Source organism: Danio rerio, chromosome 5 (assembly GCF_049306965.1).
Source record: "Danio rerio strain Tuebingen ecotype United States chromosome 5, GRCz12tu, whole genome shotgun sequence".
Lineage (NCBI taxonomy): Eukaryota > Metazoa > Chordata > Actinopteri > Cypriniformes > Danionidae > Danio > Danio rerio.
Window position 1 is genome coordinate 69415001 of NC_133180.1, and position 14028 is coordinate 69429028.

At 35.7% G+C, this 14028-nt stretch overlaps 1 protein-coding gene across 1 annotated transcript in view; it reads right to left on the minus strand.

Moving 5' to 3' along the window:
• Positions 1-14028, minus strand: part of c5 (complement component 5) — a 48630-nt gene that overhangs the window by 22073 nt on the left and 12529 nt on the right. Inside the window, exons 13-21 of the mRNA XM_001919191.10 lie at positions 11949-12155; positions 11697-11858; positions 7918-8044; positions 7765-7833; positions 7568-7670; positions 4890-5011; positions 4711-4795; positions 3875-3957; positions 2215-2351 (exon numbers count right to left, since the gene is read on the minus strand). Of these exons, the coding sequence (XP_001919226.4) occupies positions 2215-2351; positions 3875-3957; positions 4711-4795; positions 4890-5011; positions 7568-7670; positions 7765-7833; positions 7918-8044; positions 11697-11858; positions 11949-12155 (1095 nt within the window). The remainder of the gene's footprint in view (positions 1-2214; positions 2352-3874; positions 3958-4710; positions 4796-4889; positions 5012-7567; positions 7671-7764; positions 7834-7917; positions 8045-11696; positions 11859-11948; positions 12156-14028) is intronic.

Genomic DNA, 14028 nt, shown 5'->3' on the forward strand with positions numbered 1-14028 from the left:
AGGTTTAACTAGGTTAATAAGGTTAACTAGGCATGTAATTAGGCAAGTTATTGTATAACGATGGTTTGTTCAGTAGACTATCGAAAAAAAAATTAGCTTAAAGGAGCTAATAATTTTGACCTTGAAATGGATTTTAAAAATACTAAAAAAGCTGCTTTTATTCTAGCCGAAGTAGAACAAACAAGAATTTGTTCAGTAGAAAAATATACTATCAGACTGTGGCGAGGGGGCGTGGCCGAGAGCCGTGGGAACGGGGTGAGGCCACCGCGTGAGTGGATACACGTGCGGTGCGCACCTGCCTCGGATCCCACGGAAGGAGCTCTGGACCATAAAAGGAGGACCGATGGCAGAGGAAGCCGAGAGAGGACCGGGCCCGGGCATGTTATTTTACTTTTGCTTTCAGTTTGACGGCAGTCTCCGCGAGGAGCTGCCGTCCGTTTGTTTTGATTTAAATGGCAGTCTCCGTGAGGAGCTGCCCTCATTATTATTAATAAATCATTTTAAAACTCCGTCGGTTCTTCGCCTCCTTCTTCCCGGCGGCCAAAGGGCCGTAAACTTCATTACACAGACATACTGTGAAAATTTCCTTGCTCAGTTAAACATCATTTGGGGAATATTTAAATTGAGTGTAAGATACTTGAATTCTTTCTCTCTTTCTGTTTGTGTGTGTATACACATCTAATTCTAGTGTCTGCATCAATTTCACTTAATCAAAATGGATTAAATTAATAAAATGTGATGTATACATAGCATTAATACAAGCAAAATGTCTAATGTTTAAAATGTTTTGTATTAAATTATAGGTGTCAATGTTCCATTGTTAGATGAAAAAATAAACACATTTATTCTGGAAATTTATTACATTCTAAATAATTTAAAGTTTGAAGGAAGTATACAAAATTTAAATGACAATGAATTAGTATTTGAGGGCTTTTAGAGTCTTTTATTATGAAATTAAATAATATTTGACATTATTTATTGGTATGTAAAGAAGCACTTTTTATTGGGTTTCCGATGTTCGATTAACCATGATTAAAAAAGCTGTACACATTCTAAAACACAGGGAATAAAGTTAAATCTGCATTGCGCTTTTATTGTGTTGATGCTAATTTATAAAGTAAATAAATTAGGAAAAACAAATTACAAAAAAATGTGAAGTATTATTAATAGGGTTCATTATATATTTTTAAATGTTAAATAATATATTGAACACTATTAATAATACTTTTCTGTTTTTGTAATTTAATTCATTCATTACTTTTCGTTTTGGCTTAGTCCCTTTATTTTTCTGAGGTTGCCACAGCAGATTGAACCGCCAACATATTCAGCACATGTTTTACGCAGCGGATGCCATTCCAGCTGCAACCCATCACTGGGAAACATCCATACACACTCATTCACACTCATTCACTACGGACAATTTAGCCTACCCAATTCACCTGTTCCGCATGTCTTTGGACTGTGGGGAAAACCGGAGCACCCGGAGGAAACTCACACAAATGCAGGGAGAACATGCAAACTCCACACAGAAACACCAACTGACCCAGCCTAGGCTTAAACCAGCGACCTTCTTGCCGTGAGGTGACAGCACTACCTACTGTGCCACCGCATCAATTTTTTGTAATTTGTTTCTACTAATTTATTTACTGCATATATTTTTTTTAAGTTTTAATTTTAATACATAATTTAACATCTAATATATTCCTAAGATCTGTAATACTATCTTCAAAAATCAATCTACTTTGCTGATTTGCTATTTATTTCTACATATTGTTAGTGCAAAAGTTTCACTCTTCTTAAGATTATTCATTCATTCATTCATTTTCTTTTCGGCTTAGTCCCTTAATAATCTGAGGTCGCCACAGCAGAATGAACTGCCAACTTATCAAGCATATGTTTTACATAGCGGATGCCCTTCCAGCTGCAACCCATCACTGGAAAACATCCATACACACTCATTCACACACACATACACTACAGATATTTTAGCCTACCCAATTCACCTATAGTGTCTTTGGACTGTGGGGGAAACTGGAGCACCTGGAGGAAACCCACATGAACATGGGGAGAACATGCAAACTCCACACAGAAATGCCAACTGACACAGCCGAGGCTCAAACCAGTGACATCCTTGCTTGCAGCCCCCTTCTTAGATATATATATATATATATTTTTTTTAAACATATCCTCCTGAATAAAAAGTGAAGCTCTCACCTTAATGCCTGAAGAGCGCTGATTGTAGACTGAACCCTTGAGCAGAATCTGCTCTCCACGAACCATAGAATAAGGCAACGGGACGTCCACCCAAATGTCCTGGGACACCGGAATCCTTTTATCCGACACACAGATCCCTGACCAACAAAACAGGAGGGTCTGAGATTCTGACCAAAATAACCTAAAACAAACTAAGAAAGCTGCATCATTTTAAATAAAATGTGCATAATGAAATCTTTATAAGTATAATAAAATACTATGTTTTACACTGTATGACATTTAAATAGCATGCATTTTCCATCTTATTTGCATTGCAGTATTCTGTTCAATCAGAAATCTTACATAGCTTTTAATTTATTCATTCATTAATTTTTTCTTCGGCTTAGTCTCTTCATTCATCAAGGGTCGCCACAGCGGTATAAACCGCCAACTTATCCAGCATATGTTTTAGCAAGCGGACGCCCTTCCACATACACATACACTAAGGCCAATTTAGTTTTATTAAATTCTCCTATAGTTTATGTCTTTGGACTGTGGGGGAAACCGGAGTACCTGGAGGAAACCCAACACGAAAACATACAAACTCCACATTGAAATGCCAACTGACCCAGTCGGGACTCGAATCAGCAACCTTCTTGCTGTGAGGTGGCTATGTTAACCACTGAGCCGACCCCTACATAGCCTTAATATAATAACAAAAAATCTGTCATCAGGAAAAAAAATGTATCTATAAATCTGGAAACAGAGGGGCGATGCGGTGGTGCAGTAGGTAGTGCTGTTGCCTCACAGCAAGAAGGTTGCTGGTTCGAGCCTTGGCTGGGTCAGTTGGCGTTTCTGTGTGGAGTTTGCATTTTCTCCCCGCATTTGCGTGGGTTTCCTCTGGGTGCTCTGGTTTCCCCCACAGTCCAAAGACATGCGTTACAGGTGAATTGGATAGGCTAAATTGTCTGTAGTGAATGAGTGTGAATGAGTGTGTATGGATGGGTTTCCAAAGTGATATAGGTTGCGGCTGGAAGGGCATCCGCTGTGTAAAAACGTGCTGGATAAGTTGCCGATTCATTCCGCTGTGGCATCCCCGGATTGATAAAGGGACTAAGCCGAAAATAAATGTCAGTAAAAATGTCAGTAACTCTGCTGGTCCCTTTAAAAAAAGTGAAAGGTTATATGTCTATTTACCCTCATGTTTAAATACTGCATTTGTTTTATATTAGAATATTTACAAATATTTTATTTGTATTTATTTTTATTTAATAAACACTTTCCACTTTTGTAAAACTGCTTTGCAATATATAAAATTATGTTTTTGTCTCTAGAAGAGATATTAGAAAAACCTTAACAATGGAGGTAATTTTTTTCTTTGTTTAGTGTTATTTTGTAAGATGAGGGTTCCTATATGTTGTAAATAAATGTTTAAGACAACTCAGTACGTAAAATAAGCTATTTTGAATAATGTTATTAACTCATTTCTAACTTTAGGTGAACTATAAAAAATTTAATCTATTTAATAGTTGATTGTGCTAATGCAATTTATAGATAATGACAGGAAATTAGTGCATTTATATAATCTGCGTACTGTCTAAATAAGAGAGAATACGCATTTTTAAACACATATCAGCCACCAGGAGGTGCTAAAACAAAGTATTTAGATCCATCAGCTTACCTTCATTGAATACCCCAACTGCTTTTAGTTCCCATGTAGTGATTGAATCCGGAAGAGTTTTACTAATGCTCACAGAACCAGATCTTTTAAAACAATAATTAGAAGAAAACAGAATATTATCAGCACAATTCAACACAGACAGTCTTCACAGAGTCAATTAACTCAGATGTAGCCTTAATCAGGATTCATTTATAAGTATTCAATTATAATTTTAAAGAAACTAAAGTAGGCTTGTTGTGTTAACTCCAGTAATGTTAAACAGTATAGTTTTACTACTTTTGAACAAATTATTTTAGCTTAGCTTAGCATAGATAATTGAATCGGATTAGACCATTAGCATCTATTTAGCGATGACCAAAGAGATAATTTTCCTGTTTAAATCTAGACTTTTCTTGGGTCATTTACAAAGACTGACAGAAAATGAAAGGTTGGATGTTCCTACATTAATGCATTTTTTTATTATTATTAATAAGCCAGATGAGAATATAGCTCCAAGCTGACCTAGAAAATATCAACTTCTCAATTATATTGGTCTTAATACATGATGTGACTACAATAATCAAGCTTTAAATATAAAAAAAAAACATCGGGATTTTTTTTATTTTAAAGCGAGATGCTACTGGTCTAATACATTTCAATAATTTATGCTAAGCTAAGCTAATAGTGCTCCCGCCAGACACAGAAATAAGCAGAATGGACAAAAAAAAAAAAAAAAAATTGTAAAAAAAAGTCTCTATTTAAAAAAAAATAAAAAAAAGTGGAGTGTTCCTTTAAAAATATATTTTATAATTAACTGCAAAAGACAGAATGGATTATGGTTCAGAAAGTGTTCCTACTTGCTGAGGTGTTCCTCCCATAACCAGCTCTCAGGGAAGTAGCTCCTAACCTGAGACAGCGGCGCATCCATCAGAAAGTCGATGGCTGCATTGCATAAAAGAGAATGTTTGATCTTTCTTTTTAAAAGAACACATTAATAATCCAAGTCAATATTATGCCATGTGAGAAACATCCATACCTGCCCGGCTTAGAATGATATTTTCTGCATTCTCTTTACGAAGATCCTTAGCAAATACACAGCACTGCTCGAAGGCAAGTCGACAATATTTTTCCTTCTCGTAATCTCTTCTCGTTTTCTTGCTACAGAAAGATTGTCATGAATTTGCTGGAATACATCACTTAAAGATACAGGCCTATATGTAAAAATATTGTAAATATTTTATTGGCATGGATGATATTTCAGAGATAGTTCCCTCAGAAATGTACAAATGTCACCTTTATGAATTTCTTTTCCCTGTTAAACATAAAACAAGATATATATGAAGAAGATATTCTAAAAACTGATCACCATTGATTTCCATAGTAGGAAAAACAAATAGTATGGAAGTCAATGATTGCAGGTTTCCAGTTTTCTTTAGAATATCTTCTTCATATTTATCTTCGCGTTCATCAAATGAACGGTGAGTCAATTTTCAGTTTTGAGTGAACTATCCCTTTAAAGCAATTTGGAGAGATCTGAAAATGGCTGTACACCATTGCTCCAATCCAACCTGATAAAGCTTGAGAGGTACTGCAAAGATGGCAAAATTTCCCAAAGACAGGTGTGCCAAGCTTGTGGCATCATATTGAAAAGGACTTGAGGCTGTAATTGCTGTCAAAGGTGCATCAACAAAGTGTCGAGCAAAGGCTGTGAATACTGATGTACATGTGATTTTTCAGGTTTTTTATTTTCAATAAATTTACAACAATTTCAATAAATCTTTTTTCACATTGTCATTATGGGGTATTTCAAGAGTTCCCACTTAGATATGCTTGGCACTTATAGCAGGTTTGGCATGCTGTCCCGGGAGAGAACCCTGAGCTCGGAGATATTTGAGCCCAGGGCTCCCGCCCGGTCTAGACGCATATCAGGAGAACCGAGATCAGGTAGGTCTCGATCGCTCCCCCTTTAGAAGGGGAGAAAAAGGAGGAGATGGGGTGGAAGGGGGGATTCTTCCAAAATGAAGATAATGCAATGGGGAGAAAGTGATCCATTTATACTAAGCTAGGATCATTCTGATTGGATTATTACTGATTACGGATGAGTGGCCAGCGGTGCACAATCATATCACGTGCTCCTCTCGAAATTAGTTTATGAAACTTCACTGTGTGTAGAATTTTAGTTTCAATATTTTTATTATTAGAAATTTTCGCAGACATTTAATTGAAAATACACCACCAGTGCTATCCAACAATAAACGTAGTTAATAAAGGCATATTAATCAAGTTTGTAAAAAGGAAATAAAAGGGGACCAAATTTTATTTCAAATAACAAAACCTTGTCTATTATTGTATATCTGATTTTTTCCAGATGTAATTTTTTTACAAATAATTTTAACTCTGTCAGCCAAATTTAAGAATTGGAACTTCATTTTTTTTCCAAAACAAAAGGATGAGTTTTTTTTTGGCAGATATGTACCCATATGAAACAAACTGTTGTTGTACCCGTGTCTCAGAAATTCTTCGAAAATTCTAAATATAATTAATATAGGATCTGGTTCAATCGGAATGTCTAATGTAACTGAGAAAACATGAAATATTTTGTTCCAGAAACTCTGTAATTTGAAACATAGGAATGACAAAGGTTTGAATCTAAAATCTGACTTTTGTCACACACTGGGGACACTTATTTTATTAAAGTCCATGGATGGACTTTTCATCTGTTCTAAACATTTGTAAAGCATGGAAATGATACTACCATCTCTTTTCATCGTTCCAGAAATGTGTCCAGATACATGGGTGATACTGTGGCATAATTAGAAATGTTAGACTTCACAAAGTCTCTTATTTTAAGGTTTTTTAAAGAAGTGATTAGAAAGAATACTGTATTTCTCACACAGCTGCTGAAATAAAGCAAATTTTCCATCTACATATAAATCCCCTACTTTTTTTTAATCCCAAACTTTTCCAAAACTCAAATGCATTATGTAACATCATAGGGCAAAAAGCTGGGTTAGCTGAGATGAAGAGCAAAAACGAAATTTAGGTGAATTTGAAATGAGTCTTTAACTGTTTCCAAATATGAACAGAATTATGAATGACAGGGTTACGATTATAAAATGAACTAGTTATACTTTTAGGTGATAAAAGTATATTGCATTAATGGATTATGGAAGACATTCCTCCTGCTCCAACAGAAACCAATTCTCTTCCATTAGAATCCATGAAGTCAGAGCCCTCAGGTTTGCAGCCCAATAATAATAAAGAAAATTAGGCCTACGTAGGGCAAGCCCCCCTTGCAAATTAGGTTTACATAGGTGGTGTTGAGAAATCCTATAGGCTTTATAATTCCAAACAAAGGGAATCAGGATAGAGTCCAGATCTTTAAAAAAAAGATTAGGGCAGGAATACAGGAATATTCTGCACTAGATACAAAAATTGCGGGAGAAATATCATCTTTATTGTGTTTACCCAACCCACAAGAGAAATAGGAAGTGTTTGTGAGTAGAATTTTGAGGAAATAAATGAATTTATTCCATTTTGGAATAAGGCTGTAACATACAAACGTGGAAAAAGTGAAGCGCTATCAATACTTTCTGAATGAACTGTAAATAATAACTTAATTCACAAAAAACACATGGCATTTTAGAGAAATATGTAATAAGTAAAGAAAGATCTCTTTAATATGACGTCATGTAAAATGAAAAGTTCACTTACTTTGGTAAAGTCACTCTGTTAGCGCGATCTTTGCAGGTTTCTAGCGTCGGGCTACTGCGCGTCCCAGATAAGCAGTATTCCCTGAATGCCCCATATTTTTGGGCTGCCAAACAAACATGTGGGCATAAATTTTGGAATTGCTTTCATTAGAGTTGATTATAGCATACATTAACATTCCAAACGATCTGCAAACATACCTTTATCCTCAAACTTCTTTTTCAGGTCAACTGAACGCTTTGGTCTAAGCGTGTCTGAGCAAGTTCCCCCTGAAAGAGAAGGAAAAATATATATTTGCAATTTAAAATAACATCTATTGAATCTTTTTAGTCACACTTAATCAAAAACTTTACCTGCACTAGAAGCCTTAGCATTGGCATTGGTGATAAACATAAGGCCAGCGCGATCAAACACATCAGCGTTATTTTTGCCTCCTCCTTTTCCGCAACCTAAATCACTTTTCTCGACATGCTGTAGAATCTGCCACAGTGAGAAACAACACATGCAGTTAAAGTCAACCTTTACAAACACCTTGCGGATTCTGCAAATTGATCATTCATTCATTTTCCTTCAGATTAGTCCATTATTTAGCAGGGGTCGCCACAGCGGAATGAACCGGCATATGTTTTACCAAATTGTTATTTATTTTACTTAAATAATAGGGATTTCACTTAAATGGTTATTTTAATGTTGGACCTTGGACCACAAAACCGTATGTTACACATCCAAGAATACATTGTATAAGTGAAATGTTTCTTTTATGCCAAAAATCGTTAGAATATTAAGTAAAGATCTTGTTTTATAAAGAGATTTTGTAGATTTCCTTAGGTAAATATATCAATATATATATATATATATATATATATATATATATATATATATATATATATATATATATATATATATATATATATTTTTTTTTTTTTTTTTTTTTTTTTTTTTTTGCACCATCAGATTCCAGATTTGCAAATAAGTTTATCACAGCAAAATATTGTCCTATCCTATTTATTCAGATTTCAGATTTTAATAAAAAAATTGACCAATGTCAATATTTTTTTGTGGTCCAGAGTCACAATAATGACTTGAATATGACATAAAACATTTACAGTCCACAAGAGAGTTGTTGAACAGCCATATCACCCTGCAGCCCAAGACCGGTTACTCACTAAAGCTAAGCAGGGCTGAGCCTGGTCAGGATGGGAGACCACGAGGGAACACTAGGTTGCTGTTGAAAGTGGTGTTAGTAAGGCCAGCAGGGGGCGCTCAACCTGTGGTCTGTGTGAGTCCTAAGGTTCTAATGCCCCAGTAAAAGTGAAGGGGACACTACACTGTCAGTGGGCGCCGTCTTTCGGATGAGACGTTAAACCGAGGTCCTGACTCTCTGTGGTCATTAAAAAATCCCATGGCACTTCTCGTGAAAGAGCAGGGGTGTAACCCCGGTGTCCTGGCCAAAGTCCCTTTATTGGTCCTCACGATGATGGCCTCCCAATCATCCCCTTCCACCAAATTGGCTCTATTACTGTCTCTCCACTCCGCCAATAGCTGGTGAGTGGTGAGCGCACTGGCGCTGTTGTCCTGTGGCTGCCGTCACATCATTTAAGTGGATGCTGCACACTGGTGGTGGTGTGGAGAGACCCCCCTCATGATTGTGAAGCGCTTTGGGTGTATGGCCATACACAATAAATTTGCTATATAAATACACATTACATTACATTGAATTTATAAAAAAGATCCACATTTCAACTTCAAATTGTATTTGTCACATACAGAGTCATACACAGTATAATATTGTGGAAATATAAATTTATATAATCTAGTTTCAAATGAACAATAATCTACACATAACTGAAAAGTTATATGCTTTGGTGCTTTCTGACTACTGGCTAAGCCAAAGTGATGCAAATGCTACGGGCAGGCTTTTAACGACTTTGTCTTTGTCTTCGGGTGATACTTCAGGCCAAAGAAACCCCTTTTGTTGATTAACTTGTATGGTCAGTAGCTGGGCAGGTTTCTAACAAGTCAGAGTTATTAGCCCCCCTGAGTTATTAGCCCCCCTTTTTATTTTTTTCCCAATTTCTGTTTAACGGAGAGAAGATTTTTTTCAACATGTTTCTAAACATAATAGTTTTAATAACTCATTTCTAATAACTGATTTATTTTATCTTTGCCATGATGACAGTAAATAATATTTGACTAGATATTTTTCTGCTTTTATTCTAGCTGAAATAAAACAAATAAGACTTTCTCCAGAAGAAAAAATATTATCAGACATACTGTGAAAATTTCTTTGCTCTGTTAAACATCATTTTGCGAAATATTTAAAATAGAAAAAAAAAAATCCAAAGGGGGGCTAATAATTCTGACCTCAACTGTATATGCCGGTTATCATGCTGACTCCAATACTGACTTTGCATGCTTTGTTTAGCCATCTCCCCTCCTCTTAAGAAGACAATATAGGCTTTGTTATGTTGCATTTAGTTTGCATTTGGATTTTTGCTCTTTGTTTGTGCACTCTGTTTACACGATTCTGTTTTGTTTTGTCCGGCTCTTATCTGGTCCAAGTCTGCCATAGATATATACACTAGATATCGCATAGGGACCCTGAGCATGCGTCAATGGCGCGCCACATTGGTACAGTGCTCCCAGGACAAGTGTCAATCAACCACACAAGACACAAGTCAAGACAGTGTAACTACGTGAAGATGCTGGACTTTAGCGCTGTCTACTGGTGTAGTAGCAAGAAAACAGAAAACAAAGCCTAAAGGCAGAACATTACATAGGTAAGATTTAGTTTTTTACGTTTTTGTATGTTCTGAAATTTTGTGCTAAACAGGTAACGTTATTGATGATGATAATAAATTTACTGCACTGACCATAAGGCAAAGTAGCAGCAAATCACACTAAACACTCGGCTTATGCTAGTTTGGTTGAATAAAATCAGCAATAATGCAAAAGAAATATGAGCTGCTGCGCTGCCAGAAACTTGTATTATTGTCGGCTAGTGAAGGAGTCGTTCATAACGGAGAGTCATTCACAAATGAATCTCTCCCTCCGTCAGTATGAGAAGTAAAGCAGGAGAGGAGGTGTGTTTCAGGACACAGATTAGACCAAGTTTAGCAGGGAGGGTGGATAGTACATTGCCATATACACAAACACAAGCTTTCTGTCAGGAATGCCCGTGCGGTCACTGATTCATCAATGTAGAAAAGTGATGTAAAATTATAAGTTTCGTAATTAAAAAAAAATATTGCATACTGACCTCCGGGAAAACTCCCGATCATAGATATATCTGTGTATATGTGTATATCTCAGTCTCTGGATGGCTCAGTCTTCCACTGTACCTTGGTCCCGCATTCATTTCAAAGGAGCGCTACCCTGTACTAAAATGGCGGCTCTATTGACGCATTCCTTTCAACAGACAACAACAGGGTAGGCGACATCTAATGCATATATCTATGCTAGTCTGCTCACTGACTCATCGTTTTGGTTTGTTTGTTTGTTTGTTCACTTTGTTTCATGTTATGATTATATTTTTGAATTCCTGTTCAAACATTGTTTGATTCACTTTTGTTTATTGTGTAGTACTTTTTGTCTCTGTTCGATTTTTGTACCTGGCCTGTCCCCTTATTTTTTATTAACTTCAATTGCTGTACTTGGATATATCTTGTATTTTTGTAAGCCCGTCGTGACAGTCATTTCCTTAAAAATCATACATACACTACTTATTTTTTTTAAACAAATCTGTCTTTTCACCGGGTGACATGGTGACTCAGTGGGTATCACTGTTGCCTCACAGCAAGAAGGTTGCTGGTTCTAGCCCCGGCTGGGCCAGTTGGCATTTCTGTGTGGAGTTCGCAGGTTCTCCCCCATTTCTTCCGGGTGCTCCGGTTTACCCCACAGTCCAAAGACATGAGCTATAGGTGAACTGAATAAACGTAATTATCCGTAGTGTATGTGTGTGAATGAGTGTGTATGGGTGTTTCCCAGTGCTGGGTTACAGCTGGATGGGTATCTGCTGCGTTAAAAAAAACATATGCTGGAATAGTTGCCGGTTTATTGCGCTATGGCGACCTCTAAAATAGAGACTAAGCCGAAGTACAATGAATGAATGAATGAATGAATGCCTTTTCACCTTCTTCAGGGGATCCTTTTTGTTAGTTCTTAGGTTGAATAAAGCTGTATCGACTGCAGAAAAAGCAACCAGTGACTCTCCTTTGCTTCTAGATGACACCTTTATTTCCAGTTTATCTTTGGGTTTGTAGTCATCCTGTAGTTTGAGAGTTGATAATTCCAGCTGAAAGATATTCAAAGAAGAATAAGATCTCACAACGTGCGAACAACATAAAACCTGCATCATTTTTGGGGAGAGAGAAAAAGACATTACATTTAAGTTTTTCACACATTTAGCCTTGACATCGATCCATGTAGAGTCTGCCACCAGTTCAGCTTTCTCCTCCCCATACAGGACGTAATACACCAGCAGGCGAGCTGACGGCACCATGTCAGGGGTGATCTTAATGTTGAGGCTCTGACTCTTTTCACTGACACGCTTGACTGTGTCGTATTTCACTACTTTTCCTTTGGAGATGATCTGGGGGGGGGGAGAGTAATCCAGTGGAAATTTTTATTTTAGAGCTTCAACTAAAAGTAGTGAATAATGACATCCAAAATAAAGGTTTGTATTTCTATATTACAGTGGGGGAAAGTAAATATTGAACACGTCATGTTTTTTTCTAAGAATAATATTTCTAAAGGAGCTGATGAGGTGGAAATAAACCAAATTTTGGGAAAAACCCAAAGAATACGAACATAAAAATTAAACAAATCAAATCTGAAAAATGAGTTGTGTGTAATAACAATGAAGTGACACAAGGAGAAAGTACCAAACTACTTTAAATGTATTTAAGACTTTTTATAAAATACTTTTTTTTGGTGATGGCAGCTTAAAGACGCCTCTTATGTGAAGAATAAAGTCACATGTATTGCTCAGGTGTGATATATTCAGACTTCAACAGAGTGTAAACATCTTGATGGTTCTGTGGGCCTCATCTATTAAATCTGAGCTTTATTTCCCATTTTCTATCGGATTCAGTTCAGGTGATTGGCTGGGCCATTCTACAGCTTGATTTTCTTTCTCTAAAAGCATTTGAGAGTTTCCTTGGCTGTGTTTTGGATCATTGTCTTGCTGAAATGTCCACTCTGGTTTCTTCTTAATCATCCTGCTAATGTAGATGTTTGACTGAAGCAGCTCATATTTATTTACAATGACGAATTACAGAGGGTTGCAGAATAACTACAGAGAGATTACAGCTGCAGTCTGTGCTTTCCCTGCTTTTCTACACCTCTATTTCTTCATGTGTTCAATACTTTTTTGTGTCATTTCATTTTATTACACATAACTTTATTTGTAAAGTAATTAATATTGTTTTCTTTGTAAGTTTGGATTTCTTTGGTTGTTACCAACTTCCAGTGAAAATTTCAAGTCAACAGCACCTTTAGAAATTTGTTTTCTGAAAAAAATGGTGACAGTCAAAACTTACTTCCCCCGCTGTACACAAACAATTGAAGTCAGAATTATTAGTTGTAAAATTTGAATTATTTTATTTTTAATTTATTTATCCTTAATTTTAATAGGAATTTCCCATTGAGATATGCATCTCTTCTACCAGGGGCACCTGGCCAAAATGCTTGCCCAAAAATTTCAGATACAAAAATACATATACAGTTAAAGTCCGAATTTTTAGCCCCCTTTTTAATTCATTTTTTTCTTTCTTTTTTTTTTTTTAAATATTTCCCAAATTATATTTAACAGAGCAAGGAAATGTTTACAGTATGTCTGATAATATTTTTTCTTCTGGAGAAAGTCTTATTTGTTTTATTTTGGCTAGAATAAAAGCAGTTTTTAATTTTTTTAAAAGCGATTTTAGTCAAAATTATTAGCCCCTTTAAGCAATATATATTTTTTTGGATAAAAATCTTGTTTTAAAAAATAATAGTTTTTCCTTAAAACAAGCAAAATAATCTGCAAATTGGGTAAGCAGAATAATCTTATGTAAAAAAAAAAACAAGATTATTTTACCTCCATTGACAGATTTTTTTTGCTTGTTTTAAGGAAACACTATAAAAGGTTACAAATAACATAAAAAGGTTACAAATAAGATAAAAAGGTTACAAATTTAACTTGGCACTTTACCCAATAATGCCCTAGTGGTGAATAGAAGCATATGCGTTTTTCTGCTTTGGTGCAGGGAAAATCATCCAACTATTTTGTACAAAATACAATGATGTGTATGTGAAGATGCATTCCTCACAAATCGTATTGCAGCATGTTATATACTGTCCAACTATAATAATTTTTTCCTGAATTCTAAAGATTTTTTAACACATTTCTAAACATAATTGTTTTAATAACTCATTTCTAATAACCAATTTATTTTATCTTTGCCATGAAGATAATTATGTAC